Raw genomic sequence first — 17,651 nt, forward strand, 5'->3', positions numbered from 1 at the left:
TGGGCGTGGCACATACACCACAGTTCTATGACCTGGTCAACACACGGTTGAACCGTAGCCAAAACATAACTGCCTTTGAGGCATAGTCATTTCTTTGAATCCTGGAACAAGAGTGATCTACGCGAATACACCACTTTCCCCTAGTGCCTCTGATGAATCCTACAAGCTGGCTTTCATTACCCACTAGGTGTGTCTCCTGCAGTTGTACCAGTTATATTTGAGGATAAGTGTCGTCATTATTAAATACAAAGGCAAGGACACATAACGCAAACATACACGGCTGCTCAAACAATACACAACTGTACTATATTGACGGGGGATGCACAGCAATTTATCAGGGCAGACAAGCACGCAATAGGGATACAGGACTGGGAAATGGTGTGAGGGAGCCAACTACACCGGAGGATCCATTATCAGAGGGGCAGTCATGAACCCAACTCTGCAGTCATGCTAACTACAAGTCTGCATGAAGTTCAGACATGGCTTATGTAAAACTCCCCTAATGCTAATAAAACTGAGGTCTTGATAGTGGGCAACAACATTGAGCACAGGCAGAATACACTCTGGCCTGTGACTATGAGAGAAGTTTGCTCCCCGTTAAAGACAGTGAAATGTCTAGGGGTTATGCTGGATCAAGATCTCTCCCTCAACACTCAGATTAACACTGTTTCCTCAGCATGCCTCTAATCTTTAACACTCTTGAGGAAAATTGATGCATACCTGCCACATCACCTTTATATTCAGATAGTTTCAGAATCTGATTTATCAAGAGTTTACTGTTCTAGCAAACCTTTGCTGGCCCTCTTCGAGGCCTCCTTAGTTAAGCTTCAGAGGATACTGAACCCCACAGTACGGAATGTAAGAAGTTGCGTAAATTCAACTATACTATTAAGCTTCAGCTAAACTCCAATGGATGCTGATTGAGCTTTAGATTGTCAAAAAGGACAGTATTTTCTGTGAAGCTGAGAAATCACATCTTGCATGAATGATTCATCCACAGCACCCTTCAAAAAACCATGCGCTCCAACCAGCAGATCCTACACTCGTTCCCCCATTTCAAACATTCTTGTGAGGGCGGCATATGCGTGGTCCTCAACTCTGGAGGAACCCCTGTTACAAATTAAGAACACTCAAACCTTTCCTTCAGAAATTCCCTAAAAACTCACCTTTTCTGCTAGTCTCTTCCTATCCCTTGGTATTACAACCTTTCATGTTTAATGCTTTCTCCTATGTACCAATATGCCTATGTTGGTTAATGCATGCCTAATAAAATTAGGTGCAGAACTTGTGTGACTTGGTTCAAGGGGGCTGCCAGAACAGTCACTGGTAACTATCAGCAGATGGCTCATGTTGGTCGCACAACTGAAGAAGATCCGAAGTGTCCTAAGAAAGCAACAAGGCTATTGTTCCTGTGAACTCCCAGTTGTGTTGTGTTGTGTGTGGAGTTTACACCCACACCACCCTGCTGTCAAACTTATCTCCACCTCTTCATACTTTGTTGCAAGCCGCCTTCTGCTTGCAGAGACACATTGGTCTTGTGCCGTTGGACTCATTATTGGGCATAGATTGTGCCAAGGCCATACCATGAACATACGCGACCAAACATACCCTAAAACTGCCCATCCTGGACCATGTTGTGGATAAGCAGCCCCACTGCTGTAAGTCAGAATCCAAATTCAAGATGGCTTCATCGCAGGGCAAAATACCTTCGACCAGTGACCATGTTATCTAACCGATAGTCTCTGCAAACACCAGTCACCATTTATTGAATGTTTACTCAGACAACCAAAAGCTAACAAACGTCCCAAAATCAACATGGGAGTGGGCGGTCAAACCGTCTAACTGGATCCAAAATTCTAGAAAGTCCAACCTCAAATACTGGAAATGATCCCTGTGCTTTAAAAAAAATGCTCCTGCTCCAGCGGATTGTCTAATGCTTCCACTGAGAAATTGAATCTTTCATGTCTAAATCCTGATCAGACGCTGTGAATAACTCAGCCACTTCGATTGCCGACCACAGAGCGCTATAAGGATCCTCACAATTCTCCAGAGCACAGTCCTCAAATATCATGGCCCTTTCTATTTGTTTCTGCTTTACAAACAATTTCTTCTCAAAATTCTTTAAAAAAATTAACACTCACCTTTAAAATTAGTGACAGCATGGTTTTTAAGCAATGGCAGAAGCCAGGTTTCCCTTACCCTTCCTCATAATGTGCAGAAAAGGATAATGGTCCCAATGACAAGTTAGACGGAGGGTTATTGCAGGGTCAGATAGCGCTCCCCCAACCACAACAAGTCACTGAGTGTTCCCAAAATGAGTGTGCTAGTATAACACTACATTTTACCTGTCGGACTATCTAGCCGGTAAAATCACTTTAAAGCTTTACAGGCACATGCATCAAAGCCTTTTGCGATTGCAAACGGTGCGAATCGCAAAAATCGTCCGTTTGCGATCGCAAAATTAGCTTTTGGGATGCATCAAGGGTGAAGGCCCTCGCAATTTGAGAATTCGCAAATATTTGCGAGTTCTCAAATTGCGAATGCATTCAAGGAATCACATTTTGCGATTCCTTAAATGCAATGCATGAAAGTTTTACAATTAGCGATTTCGCAATTTGAGAAGCAAATTACCATGAAGTTTGCGAAAACTTTGAAAAATGCACTTTTGTTAATTTTTCAAAAATGCATGTTACGCACACAAATGCCCTTAGGGCATGTGTGTGCGCAACATATGTGCATGGATCCATTTCAGGGGTGTAACAGGGTGTCCTTTTGACACCCTGGCACCCTTGAAATTGCATTCTCAATTTGCGATTCTCTAATTGAGAATCGCAAATTGAGAATTTCTTCCCATTCATTCCTATGGGCCTCTAGGCCGAAAGGAATGAATGGGGAGGGATTCCTTAATTGCGACTCACAATTTGCGAGTCGCAATTAAGGAATGTTTAGAATGTTTTTCAGTGATTTCTTCATACATAGGCTTTTGCGATTTCTTAATTGCGATTCCTTAAAAATCGCAATTAAGAAATCGCAAAAGCCAACAATGATGCATGTGCCTGTTAGAGCAGAGCAGCCCTGCCTGAACCCCTCTTATGCAATGTAGAAGCATATAATGTCCCCCTCTACCAGGACACATCCTCCAGTGCCATTCCTTCCACTCCCCAACTCCACCCTCTTCTGCACACTGGCCCCAGCTCACATTTTCCCTCTCATCAAAGCAGGTAGTAAATGTGAGTATTAATCCACAGCGGTGAAGTAGTGTGGCTCACTGGTTAGAGGCGGCAGACCCGAGAGCAGAGGACGGCCCGGGACCAGGGTTCGATTCCCGGCGCGGCAGGTTTCTGGACCAGGCTCAGCGGACTCGATAATTCTCTCGCCTCGGTGCCCACTCTGATCAGCGGTCACACTCGGCAACTCTGGGCATTAGCTTGCCTCATCTTCACTAACGGCCCCACCAGACCGCCGGGGATGCCTGGTCTCACCCTGGAGATACCCATTAAGGGACCATCTCTCAGGGAAGCCAGGAAGGGTTTCGCAGCGGTCGAAGCGCCTTGGGACCCTACGGGTAAGTAGGCGCTATATAAATGCCTATACATGGAAAAGGGCAATATCATGCATTATTGAAGCCTAAAAAACATGTCTGCATATTTGTTTTCCCTTCCATGAGATTAACTCACAACAGGCTGATTCAGGTGCAGTGTTATTGGCTGCAATCCTCAGTTTTAGCCACTTGGCATCTTCACACCTAAGTCTGCCTAACTCGTAATTGGGGCCTTTGTGCTCAAGAGGAGATCTCCCCACACGTAAGTATGCGTTTTTGTAGTAAATGTGGCAGTGACCAGGGCGAGTAGCTGGAAAATGGGTAGTACTTACTACAACAAAGGAGGGTTTAGGGGGAAAAAGGAGTGGTTTAGGGAAAGGTTTCAGGGAGGGTAAAGAGGCGTTAAGAGAGCGACATGGAAATAAAGAGTAAGACCATTGCCGTTCAACAAACTACAAAAGTTACTACATTCCAGAAAACCACAACACAGTCATAAATGTACTCCAGCCTTGCTTTGGAGTAAGTCAAGTACCACATATGGCCACTCACAGGTACTGCAACACCCTCACTTAGTAAATAATGCCGTTAGGGATTTAAAATAAGACCTCTTTAAAAATAATGTTAAATTAAATACATTTTCAGGAATTTTGCATTTTTATTATCTTTATAATAAATTAAGATATGTTAGCTAATTATGTATTTAGAGATTTGATTTGATGAGTTAAGGTGCTATCATATTTTATTTTATGAGTTCTAGGTTATTAATATTGAATTACAATTATTTTACAATTTTATTGTACATTAAAATATGTGTTATATTTTTTAAATAATATTACTAAATGTTATTGATTTTCCCTATATTTTCCCATAGGTATATCTCTGCCCTGGTGGCGGAGATCTCCCTGTAAGTGTGAAAAGTTCCTAGTGGTAAATTTACACTTGTACATTTACTCTTAAATCTAACCAACCCCTAGTTTCAAAGGGTGGAGACATATAAGTATACACTTAGAAATCGGGAATAGCAAAAAAGTGCAGATATATACCTACATATACCTATATAATATACATTTGTAAATTACATTTCTGAATATGGCCCTCGGTGTCAAATAAGAATTGACATTCAGAAATGGACGTTCCTTTAAATATGAGGCACGTACTGATTTGTCTAACTACAGCCCACAAACATAAAAGGAAACTCAATAATAACATATACAATACATAAAATCCGACACATGACACTGATGCTCATAAACACAATTCACATACACATGCAAAAAACACATAAAAACACTCCTTTTCCACTGACTTTGAGTCTCTCAATGCTTTCTCCCAACAAAGGAATCCCAAGGCAGAGAAGTTCAAAGCAAAAGAAAATTAGACAGGATAAAGCTAAAATAAAACACATGTAATAGCTCAGCAAAGTCAAAAAAGAAAGCTCAAAAGGTGTAAAAAAATGATCAAAGAAGTTACTTTACAAAAAGTCAATGAGATGGATAAAGTTCAAAAAGACACTTAGGGTCGCACCGCCGCTAGTCCCGCCGGCCCGGCGGGGCGATCCGCCTGCCATCCTTGCAGAAATGACTCCCTGCCATATTACAATAGCTGAGGGGGTCCGCAGCAGACGGAAATACCGTCCGCCGCTTTTCTACCCGGTCGGTTCAATATGGTGGCGGTGTCTGAAAGCCATATTAGAATGTGCCTTTGGAAATGCCTTTCCGTGGCGGCATTGCTGCCACGGAACGGCATGCGGAGTCTGCTTGGGGGTCAGTTGCGGGCCTCCATGGACTCCGGGGAAGTGGGGGTGCACATGGGGGTACCTATGGTACCCCCCTGCATTTCAATGTACAACGTGGCAGGCACCGCGCGGTGCGTGTAACGTTGTGCATTGAAAAGTACAACATGCATTTTTAGCATTGCGGCAGGTGGTGCTTTCAGCACGGCCCGCCGCAATGTTAAAAATGCTGTATGTGCCCGCCAGTGTGGCGGCACATCCTAATGGGATGTACAGGACCGCCGCACCCTTAGCGGGTGGTCCCATTTCCCATAGGTATTGTCCGCCCTCCATACTAAAGCGTATCTAAGAGGAGAAAAGGGACAACGTTAAAGAAGATACAAGAAACCGCAACAAGGAGGCACAGGAGGAAACTTCAATGGAGGCGTATATGGGAGCTTAAAGAAAAACTGCAGCAACTCAAAGAAGACACTGGAGAAAATTGAGAAACTTCTAATAAAGGTTGTGGGAAAATGCAAAAAGATAAAAGGGAAGAAGTTTCAAGTAAGACAACTAAATGTTCAAAGAGTACACCAGTAAAGGACACAAACAAAAGCACAACAAAGACCCAGGAAAAAGATCATTATCCGAACCCTTTTCCTGATGTCCTGGGCCTGACCTACTATGGATCCCGAGCAACTGGGCCAAGTACCCCTTCAGCACTTCACTCTCAGGGGTAGCTATGGATGAGCAGTCAAAGCTCCCTTTGGGGGAGTGTAGATACAGGTAAGTGAATACAACTTATACCTCAAAGGTCACGCAGTACGAACTATAAATCAGTGTCCAGTCAAATACTTGCTTCTACACAAACAGAAGCAGTATTTTATTTCTAACACTACACGTGCAGAGGTATACAACATTTAGGAGCAACAACACAATCCCGTGAGGTAAGGGCTCTAGTAGTTGTCTGGCAAATCCCTGTTGCACCCTCCTTCATGTAACTTGTTTGGGGTTATTCCCGATTCACTGGTGAGGTTGGACTTAAGAGCTCCCTTTTAACTCTTTGGGATTTTAGTCAAAAGTATTTACGGTGCCTCAGCAGCTAGTCCGCTAGGGCCCAACTGGCCCAGTTTACGTCTAAACCGCTCTTGCATCATGGAGGACTTTGGCGGAGCAGCAGTTGCCCTTGAAGCGAGCACCCATGAGTTCTACTCAGTTGGGAGAAATCAGCTGCTTGCAACCCACGTGGCAGCTTCCGGTGGTGCAGGCTCTCTCTCCTGAGTGGGACTGCCGGAGTTACTGCCGGAGTTCTTTACAGTTGTCAGAGGAGTTCCCAGCTCGTGAAGATTCGGTAATTTGGCTTTTCCCGACAAGGGATGGGGTGAATCCTTGCTTCGCTCCCTACTAGAGCCTTGGGAGGTTTCGACATCGTCCACAGCATCTTTGGCAGCCCTCAAGTCAGTCAGGTGCATTTCCCTCACAGTGCGGGTCCAACCTGCAGAGCTTAGCCTCAGTCTCTCCTTTGGGTAACAAAAAAAATCCTTTGGCATGTCTGTACCGGCAGCTCCACCGGTCATATGGGGCTTCCGCAGTACTCGGACAACACAGGTGCCAACTTTCCAGGTGCATACACCCAGGACGAGATGCTCAAAGGTCCCAGAGATTCAGCAGTGGTAACTTTACCGGTGGCCCCTGTAGTATTCTCTGTATTAGATCATTTAGAATTGTTATGTTTCTTCTGTGCCTGAACATTCTGTTTCTAGGAGTTGAGCACTGAGAGAGAGACTTCAGAGCTCTGTGGATGTTTAAGCTGTTTGCTAAGAATAAACTTCTTTCCTGCATCAATTGCTGTCTACCAGATTACTTCACAATTTTGGCGACGTTTTGGGATTTACAAAGGAAAGGAACCCTACAAGAAGATTTTTTTTTTATTTTCTTCATTTTTGGCAAACAGCATTCACTGCTCTCAAAAGGTATTTATTTGTTAGATGTGTGTATTGTTTGCACCTGCGGCTGTTCATTAAGTCTGTGTTTTGATTGCACCAGCTGCCGATCATCTACATTTTATGGTTTTAAATGTTATAGTTGTCACGTTTGTACACTTAACGTGAAGCACTCTTGTGTATTTGGACCCAAAGCGCTGTGGAAATAGTTTACTTCAGCCCCCTCTGGCATATGGCGACACCACAGCACCAGCGATATGGGTTCGCCCATGGCTGCATGACGCTTCACTCTCAGCTTAGTCTCCCACAGCCCTCTCCTGGCATATGAGGGTCATGGAGTCCACATGGTACACAGGCAATGAACCGATCGGTGCACAACTTCACCTTGCTCAGGGAATACCCTCACAGGACTTCCCACTGGACCGCGCTCTCTCCAGTGCTCTCCTCTTCCACACAGGTCTTGGCAAGCAGGCAGCAGTTTGTGCTTCAGGCAACAGGGCAGGTGGTCTTGGTGTCCTAGGTAATGTCCCCTAGCCCGGAAGGGAGACAAGCAGGCCTTGGCCCCAGTCCTGATCACAGGCAGAAGTCTAACAGAGATTCCACTTCTCACACAGCTAGTCTGGCTGCTTGACAGATGACACATTTTGGAGTCTCAATCTCTCATTCTTATAGTCCATTTCCAGACACAAACATGTAATTTAGGGTTGAGTCTTTGAAGTTTTATGTAGGGGCTGTGCCTCTTTTGAAGTAGACCTCTCTCCTTTTCTTCTTTCCTCATGAAAGTCTATCACAGCAGGCAAGTCTCCAAAGCTTATTGTTCCACAACACAATTGACAGGAGTGACCAGGGTTTACAACTGGATGTCAGGCACAGATGTGCATCAAATGGTTAATCCTAGACCCCTGCCCTACTCTTTATGATTCCCTTATCAGCCGCATCTCTTTTCTTGGGATTTGTCCTGGCCCCTTCCTTGTGATCATACACTTACTAAATCAAAGAGAAGTCTTTTGAAGTGTAAAGGGAGTCTCTTCCCTTTTCCCCTTGGTGTGTGTCCCACCCAGTTCACAGGAATACAGCAATACACAAACCTGTCTGGGAGATTCCTTTCCTCATATCTTCACCAGGCAGGCACAAGCTTCACAAAATGGACTCCAGAGTCCTCCTTGTAATGTACCATTGCAGACAAACTTACTAAATGTATGTTCACAGCACACTTAATGTCCATCATTAGTACCACCATGCATTGTACCCTTACACGTACACATGCATTCAACACACACACTCAGTCTGCACACACAGTTTTGCACTGAAGCTTTTCTATGTTTAACAAGAGTGTGCTATTTACAAACACACACTGCAAGCACAGACACTTACCGTGTGCACGCTGCACAACACTTCACCCTCCATGTTCTGTACTTAACGCAAGCACACATACACCCAGAACATGATCTTATTGCTAACTCACTGCAAAGCACTACATCTCCTATGCCATGTATTCCTTACAGGCATAAAAAGACCCAGTACATGCACTAACTACACACATACTGCACAGTACTGCTCTATCCCTGTACTGCACGCTTCCCAGGCAAACATACAACCAGCAGAGTCAATACTCCTGCGTTGTGCAGCACTCCACATCTACCTGATGTAGGCCAAGGGTTGCGTTAAGCACACAGCAGCGGAAACTTAAAAAAGGTGAGTGAGTCTGTAGGCGTCACTCCAGTGACACAGCGGGCTAAAAAGGTACTTTTCACTACTACTAACCACCTCATGATATGCTGCAACCACCACACTCATGCTGCTTAACTCTTGGTGAAGGATGTAGCCTTCTAACACTATAAGGGCAGCGCTTCGGGTGCCCCTCCGGTCCAAAAAGACTGCAGTTCATGAGACAGGCCAAGGTCATGATGCACACGCATGGTCTGTGTTCACCTATGACAAAAAAACAGTTTTAGTGATCCAGACAACACTACATTTGGGCTCTCAGCGCAGGAGTACATGTCTTAACTAAGTAGAGGACGTCTCCATCCTGACACTCATGGCATATTCATGGGAAAGGTGAAATGAGAACACAAGCGAAAGTTTCTATATTAATAATAAGCATTAGCAAAGCTGATATGTAAGGCTTTTTTTTAGGAGAATGCATTCAAGCACAGGCTTGCACAAATGCATACGTACACAGACTATTTGTGTTGTGTCTTTGTGAAACTTGCCTCTTTCTGTGATGCCTCTGTCAGTTCTGAACCTTTTATTCCCCAATTTTCTTGTTTTGGTGTCCTGATTCTGACTGGAGTGACCCCACCCATTCCAAACTGTAAGTAGCATTCTTGTGAGGGATCAAAATGTATACTCTACACTCCCTTTGTTGCACACAAAACATACCAGAAGCAGGCACAGAACACCAAAAGTGCTGACCCAAACAAGAAATGGATGAAGGGGGCTGACCCAAACAAGAAATGGATGAAGGGGGCTGACCCAAACAAGAAATGGATGAAGAGGGCTGACCCAAACAAGCAGTGGCTGAAGGGGGCTGACCCAAACAAGCAGTGGCTGAAGGAGGCTGACCCAAACAAGCAATGGATGAAGGGGGCTGACCCAAACAAGAATTGATGAAGGGGGCTGACCCAAACAAGCAGTGGCTGAAGGGGGCTGACCCAAACAAGCAGTGGCTGAAGGGGGCTGACCCAAACAAGAATTGATGAAGGGGGCTGACCCAAACAAGCAGTGGCTGAAGGGGGCTGACCCAAACAAGCAGAGCCTGAAGGGGGCTGACTCGATATAGTGAATCTGTGAATGCCCATCAATACAATCCTTCTGGTCCTTCGTAGGTCGGGTCCTGGGTGCCTCTGTGCCCCTGAACCTCCCGCTTACTCGCTCTGCTATTCTTTTCCATGACCTGTGGCACTAACCAGAGCTATCAAAACCGCATCAACATCTCTTTCACACAGTGATGGCCACAGCTAAAACATGCATTCTCTGGCAGTGAAGGTCACAGACGCCGCCATCACAGGAGGCCTGGCTAGTGGCTATGATTACAAAAACAATGGAGGAGTATCCACTCAGAACAGAGAGAACAGAAAAAGGTTTCTCTGTATATGGGCTTATGTGCTCAATTCAGCACCATGTGCCTCAACCTGTTTTAGGATAATGCATATCCTTATAGAAGACCCCTCACTCACCAACCTAGTTGGTGACATGCTTCATCATCGGGGTCCCACCCCATAGGCCGAGTGCCTATAGGGTGTGCTGCGACACCTGATTACAGTGGAGCTGATTCGTTTTTCTTTTATGTGTTCAGGGCGATCAAACAAGTGATTTTAAAAGGGGCCAACACTACTCACTACAAGTATTTATTCTTGAGTGCTTGAACCCTAATTAAAAAAGTGTTACACCTATGCCTAATTAGGTAGACTTCGGTGGTATGATTAGTGTTTGATAAAAATAGCTAAGTGTGCTATGTGAGGTGTGATAAATGTTATAGGTTAAAAAGGTCTACATGTTTCAACCATTGTATTATTCATTGGTTTTCGTCAGGACCATGATGTTGAACTGGGTGGTCCACACACGCTAAGGTGCGTCCTGCCCTAGTCCAAATTAGAGTGCACAAATTGTGGACTCGTGTAAAATTAGTGCGTTTCTTTTGTTCAAAGAAAAAACGCTTCCTTGCGGTATTGCCGCTTCATGGGCACCAGCGCTTCCAAGACGGCAAGAGTCCGTCTCTTGCAGCTTCTGATCATCAGGCGGTAAACCTACTTGGTTCCGGCTGGCGGTGCCCCGAGGAGTCACCGAAAAAAACGAACCAGCTCCACTGTAATCAGGTGTCGCAGCACACCCTATAGGCACTCGGCCTATGGGGTGGGACCCCGATGATGAAGCATGTCACCAACTAGGTTGGTGAGCGAGGGGTCTTCTATAAGGATATGCATTATCCTAAAACAGGTTGAGGCACATGGTGCTGAATTGAGCACATAAGCCCATATACAGAGAAACCTTTTTCTGTTCTCTCTGTTCTGAGTGGATACTCCTCCATTGTTTTTGTAATTAATTCCGGGGACCAGGAGTTCTCAACTCACATTGATAAGTGAAAATATTCCCTCACTCTCTCTTTCGTTATTGTAGTGGCTATGATTCACTGCTTCCCATGAACGAGTCATCTATAATCTACTAGACCAATCTGATCTGTTTCTACAGACATGGGCACCCTTCTTCCACAAGGAGGAAGATGGAGTGGGAGGACACACAGTGAAGGACCTAGACCCCCCCCATACACACCACACCCCCCCCCCGCTTACATGGTTTGCGTAGTGTGCTCCATTCTCTCCCTCTATATTCTAAAAGTGAGCACGCCCTCTCTATGACCTCCCTCCTACCACACCCCACTCCCCCCGTCCAGCTCCACACCCTCCCTATATCCCCCGCCCCCCTCCAGGCAACGCAGATACGTAGCCCACTAGACCCGTAATAAACCTCCCCACCCTCTACAGCCAGCACCCAGACTGGCAACTTTATACACTCCCATCGCCGTTTGTGGACAGAGCATAAAAGGACGCTACCTACTACTAGCACCATCCCACCACACATTCCGTCTCCACACCCTCGCATCCCAGCAAATGCAGACGACCTCAAGACTTCCAGCATCACTCCTGCCTCCTGCTACTGTTGTGTCTAAGGTTTCCCTCTTAGGGGCATGGAAATTGTGGATAGGTGCCACCCAGCAGATCCCCGGGAATGAACAGGGGAGAGACCACCCACCTTTGGGGGTACGATGGCCGACATCCGGAGATGTTACACCTACAACTGGACATGGAGGTATCTGGACCACACAACCCCACATGGACATCAGTGTCACCCGGGACAATGAACTGCCCCTGGGGGTGGCCTGGGGGTGAACTGCCCCGGCTCACCCCCAGGCCAAGGCAGGTGCCCTTTCCCCCATCCCCCCTATCCCCAACCCCCCTCTCCCCCTTTTAGTTTTATCTTTTATCCATATATGTTAATTTTACACACAAATCCTCCATGTTAATATTGCATATGGTTCCTGTCTGTATCCAGAGGATGGTGTCCCTCTAGGCTGTATATCCTGATTATGCCTTCAATAAAGAATTGCAACACAAAAAAATAAATACCACCCTTCAGTTGTTACCAATTGTTGTAAAGTGCTGCAATATCCTATTTATACCACTCAATTTACTCAACTCAGAAGGATGCAAGGCTGAGCCTGTCATGCTTAGACTCAAACACATATCCCCTAGAACACCAAGAAATATAAATAATACTCAAGTGACAGCTTAAAAAGGACCAAGTAGAGTATAAAGAGTACACATGGACAACGTTCAAGGAAAATATAGAGATAACGTTCAAAATTACATAAATGATCCCTAACTTTTGTACTACTATCTGTAGCTGATTTTGCATTTAGTCCAGACACATTTTGATGACATCCTGATATACCCACAGACGTATTTTATGAATAGTTTTATTATTTTATTAACTGTTTCTTCTAGCATCTCTTTTGTTTGTGCTGTTTAGGATGCTGGTTTTGACATTATAAATGATTTATTTTATTAGTCCTAATTATGTTCAGGTATTCCGTACATAATTGTATATTCTCCACAATAAAAGAATTAACAACTACTTTACCCACATGTAGGTGGAATTTGAGGCAACAAGGGAGGGTAAGACCTGGCCTCAATAACACCAATGAATAGTGTGAAGGGCTGTGGGTGAAATAATTATATTCCCACTGTCAGAAACTAAATGACAACATTGTTGGCAGTGAGGCTGAACGCCTTTAAACGCATTCGAAAACCAGTGGAAAGGAAATTAAAGCTGGCAAAAGGATTAGAGTGAATGAACAGTGAGGAAAACGAAAAGAGGGTAGCCACTCTATGATTGACTGTAAATTCACGAAAGATGGGATTGAGGACAAAATCAGTGAGACGCTTCCAATCCTACGAAATATAAAATTCTTCAATTGAGTGCCCAGAAAAGAGTAGTACCGGCCTTGTGTTGCCCCAGCCCCTGGTGGTACTGACTGATGGAACAGGTCTCACTTATGTGTGTCTGAGCCACAAACATGTGTGCAGGAGTTGTATCAAGTGATTGTGTGAGCCCACAGTGAGAGCCTGCATTATCCGACTTTATGAATAGTTATGTGTTGCCCTATTGTGGCAGGCGGCCATGTAAAGAACCCCACAGAGTGTGGCGGGCAGCCACCTCTGTCGGTGTGACTATCCCTCCAGGGTGAGAGTCACATGGAGCATACCCTGGACCCTGCGGACTAGGGAGGAGACCTATGAATGTCTGCACATGCTAAAGGTCCCTATAATACGTGTGTACATCAGACCATGTTGCGAGCCCACGCCTACACTGGCCAGAGCCAATATCGAAATAGATATAAGACAGAGAAAGAATCTTATATATGGGAGAACAGGGACATATTAGGTTTGGTGACTTGCAGCCCCACTCTTTCAATGTCAACCTGGTACCACGGTCTCTGCAACCCGATGCCTTTCTCCAGTAGCACAACTACTATCCAGGATTTGGGCATTCCCGCCCTCCATTTCCGCAGAATCCACCACATTTCTCAGAGTTTGCCATTACCCAACATTTTTAAACAACAAATATCTTAATATTGTTTAATAAAGGTACCATTCTTGGGATAAATACAATATAAAACTAAGCCTGTACCCTGGCGCCACGAGTCACAGTCTGATGAGGAAATCTGGAAAGTTGCTCAAAATAAAATAAAATAAATGCAGACTAGAATAATCCTTCTAGTTACAGAGGCGACTCAAGGCTGTAACGCAGGACAAAGACCATAGAGACTACAGGGGCTGCACAACTGTCCACCGAACTTCAGAGAATGTCTACCCAGGCGCCCAACACTCTGTTTCCAAACGAAATGCATTTACATCCATGCATTACACGTTTCCACACCATGCCACGTGCCACGCAGGAACCCGTCTACCCAACCTTACTACACTCAGCCTAGCACTGCAGCATACCTACCCTACTCAAATCGTGCCGGCACCGTCCAGCACAGACGCCAACTTTGAAGGATTCTACTGGGGCACTGGACTCCACATGTAACACAACGCTCTTCTCAACACACTCTCACATGCCCAAGCATACCACACTCTGTCCAGCACACAATCCCACAACACAGGTGTGCCCTTTCTGCCGGGTGCACCCTGCAATGTCGTTTGCACAACACGCGCCAGCCACAGACTGCCATCTTACGACACTCCACACCCTGACGAGCACATATTCGCAGACCCCACTAGACCACAATATACGCAGCACAGGTTCCAGCACAACAACATGCCAAGCATTTCCCAGCGCAGATAACCACAACACGCAATACACCACCTTGCTGAACATAGGTTCCCACACAACATGCTCAGGTGAGCTCAAGACTTGTGCATGTGTCTAATGAAATCACAGCCGGCCCAGCACACTCTGATAAAACCAATCATGCCGTTATCTTCTCAATGGACACTCATCCACCTAAGCGTAACCCAAGCTGCCCAAAACACCCTTCTCATCCTACCATACCTGATTCAGCCGACCATACACACAAGTACCCTGTGATACCTCAGTTAGAACAGAACATGATCACACAACCTACACACATTATCAACACAACACATGCTCAGAAGTGCCACCATATCTCACAGCCCAGCAAACCCTCAGACACTACCTGGCCACAATCAGCCTAGTAAAAACTCACACAGGCCAACACACCTGTCACTATCCAGACTCCCATCTCCCATCTCTCACTAGCCCCACACCTCCTATGCATGCCACATTCCTTCATGCCTTCTAGTCCTCGCTATACACTCACACTGCTCATCACATATCAATTCACCACACGTGTTCTACCTTTCCACACAGCTGCTCCCCACTTGCCGGGCTTCTAACCCTCATACACATGCCCAAATGTGTAAATCAACCCCTACAGTCACAGCAATGGAACCTGCCATCTGACACTCCTCAATGCAACCACACCAGCAACCCACTCTGCACACCCACAATAAAGGCAATGTAATCCAGGTTTGGACTGGTTTATGGGACAATCAGGCAGTGCCCAACAGGCTGGTGTTACAGGCCATTGCGTGGGCCCTTCCTTTGGCTGTTGGTTGGCCTCTTTTATGGTTTTGCGTGGTCTGAGTTTACCGTTATTTGTCTTGATATTAAAACAAACACTGCCTGCAGCAAGCTCATATCCATGCAATCTTCCATACCTCGCACAACACGTATGCAGATTTACAAGTTTAAAAATGCACCAGTTTGAACATATGGGCCACTTTTTAGCTATTTAATTCACTAATTTTATGTTCTGTCCCAGAACGACCCTGATGTAACCAGTAACTCCGCCTGCTAACCTTCCACACCCAAATACAAGAAAATACATCTTAGGTGGTCTGTTGGTAGTTACAAAGCATGGCAGGTAGACAGTCAGTTCACCACCACAGCCAACCCTCAAGGAAACAATCAGAACCCCCATCAGAAAACTACAGCAAATGCATGTAAAAATGTGACATCTTACCACAAAACACAATGCCCATCCTTAAAAATATGTCCACATTCTGTCCACGGGCAGCAGTTCTTCTCCATCCAACAGCCCATCTCTACTTTTGTTTCTTTCCATAGTTTCACACTAACCACATTACCTTACTTCTCTCTGACTTCCTCCGTGCTTTCTGCAGGACTCCTCCAAGCCTTCATCCTTCCAGATGAACACATAAGTGCTTGTCTGTGGTCCAACACGCGTGTCACAGCCATTGCTAACATACTACTTTCAACACAGCATCATACAACATTCTGGGTGCATCCAGGGGCTGCACATATCCAGACACTCTCCAAGCAAAATGTAGATAAACACCAGTACCAGACACCCTGAGTAAAATCCCTTCCTCAAACCACCAGTCATAGCACCAGGTGCATCCACCACCAAGAACCACATGGGCAACATTGTCCTACCCCTAAATCCTCATCAACAACCATACAAACCTCTCTGACTCACAAATCAGTCACAGTGCATTCTGCCTCGTGTACCTTAGCTGCTGCTGTTAAATTCCTGTTCAGTTTACAAACACCATTGTGGCCTGTACTAAGTTTGATCCCCAAAAATCGCATTCTTATTCTGATTTATAGAGAGCCATAACTCAGAGGTTCAGAAAGCAATGAGACGCGTCAATTTATTCTAATAAATAACAAGCATGACCAGGGAGCTATGGATTGTCACAGTCAACACAAAATCACTAAAACCTATTCCTGCTTCCAATCTACAACTACTCCCACATTCCAGACTTTACTCCACCAAAACACACTTTCCATCCACTTCATCACCAGACCAACCTGATCAATACACACCTTTCTAGTCCTCACTATCCTTGTTCAGCCATTCCCTTGTCTCCTAGACTTACCCAGGCTTCCAGAATGAAATATCACACACCACAGAATTCAAAGGCACAGATGAAAGCACAAAGAAGCCACACAAGGAATCCTAAGGGAAGGAGATACAGGAAAGCCTTAAAAAGACAAAATAAGAAAGTTGAAGGACGACAGAAGAGAACATTCAGGGGTGACTGAGGACAAGTTCAAAGTTGACAAAACAGAAAGGTTGAGGATAAAACGATGGAGAGCCCACAAAACGAAAATGTTGGAAGGTTCAAAGAAGACAGTAGAGAGAGCTCAAATTATCGAAGAAAGACGTAAAAAGTTACTTAAAGAACAATCAAAGAAGACGTGAGAGTGGGGGCAAAATAGATATACAGGGAAAGGACAGCGAAGACAAAGACAACGTCAAAGAAGAGAAAAAGAAAAAAGCTCAAAAACGATAGAAAATGACTAAAAGAAACAATTTAAAGCTAAAAAAAGACCAAACCAACTAGTAGATACATGTTCAAAAGAGACAGGAAAAAACCTCAAAGAAGACACAAGAGAAAGCTGGTGAAAGGACACACTAGGTAGTGAAAACTCACGGCGAGGCTCTGGATCCCGTGAGCAGGTTCAGTAGCAGGAGGCAGGGAAGGGTGCCCAGGGCCCAGGCCTTCATGGTGTCAGAAGGGGCAGCCAGACTGAGCCCTGGCCAGAGCCTGCCTTCATATACTGCCGCGACTCCCACGGTCGCCCACAGGTGCAAACACCAGGGCAGCAGGAAGAGGGCAGGAGTTGGTCAATATTGACCCAGCTCCTGGTTGGCCAATCCAAGGACTTCCTGGGTCCGACAGGGCGATTTCAACAAAGTCAACAAGAGTTTGTTGTCTGATGACCCTTTTGTGAGAAGGGCCATGAGGTGAGGGTCAGAAAGCGGGTCCCTGCTAGAAGCCTTTAGGTAGCTTTACAACTCTGTTGTAACAAATGTTGTGTAGCTCTGCAGTAATATTGTGTTCAACAGCATGGTGACGTTGAACCATAGTGTGTGTTGTAGCTGTCTTAAACTACGCAA

At 45.3% G+C, this 17,651-nt stretch overlaps 1 protein-coding gene across 1 annotated transcript in view; it reads right to left on the bottom strand.

Annotated features, from left to right (window-relative positions):
• The window catches only part of LOC144768019 (alpha-2-macroglobulin-like protein 1), a 325,643-nt gene extending 308,332 nt beyond the window's left edge, over positions 1–17,311 (bottom strand). The window contains 1 exon segment of the mRNA XM_078651415.1: positions 17,185–17,311. Within this exon segment, the coding sequence (XP_078507541.1) occupies positions 17,185–17,258 (74 nt within the window). The 5' untranslated portion in view covers positions 17,259–17,311.
• Between the last annotated feature and the right edge of the window lie 340 nt (positions 17,312–17,651).

This window comes from Lissotriton helveticus, chromosome 7, assembly GCF_964261635.1.
Source record: "Lissotriton helveticus chromosome 7, aLisHel1.1, whole genome shotgun sequence".
NCBI classification, from domain to species: domain Eukaryota; kingdom Metazoa; phylum Chordata; class Amphibia; order Caudata; family Salamandridae; genus Lissotriton; species Lissotriton helveticus.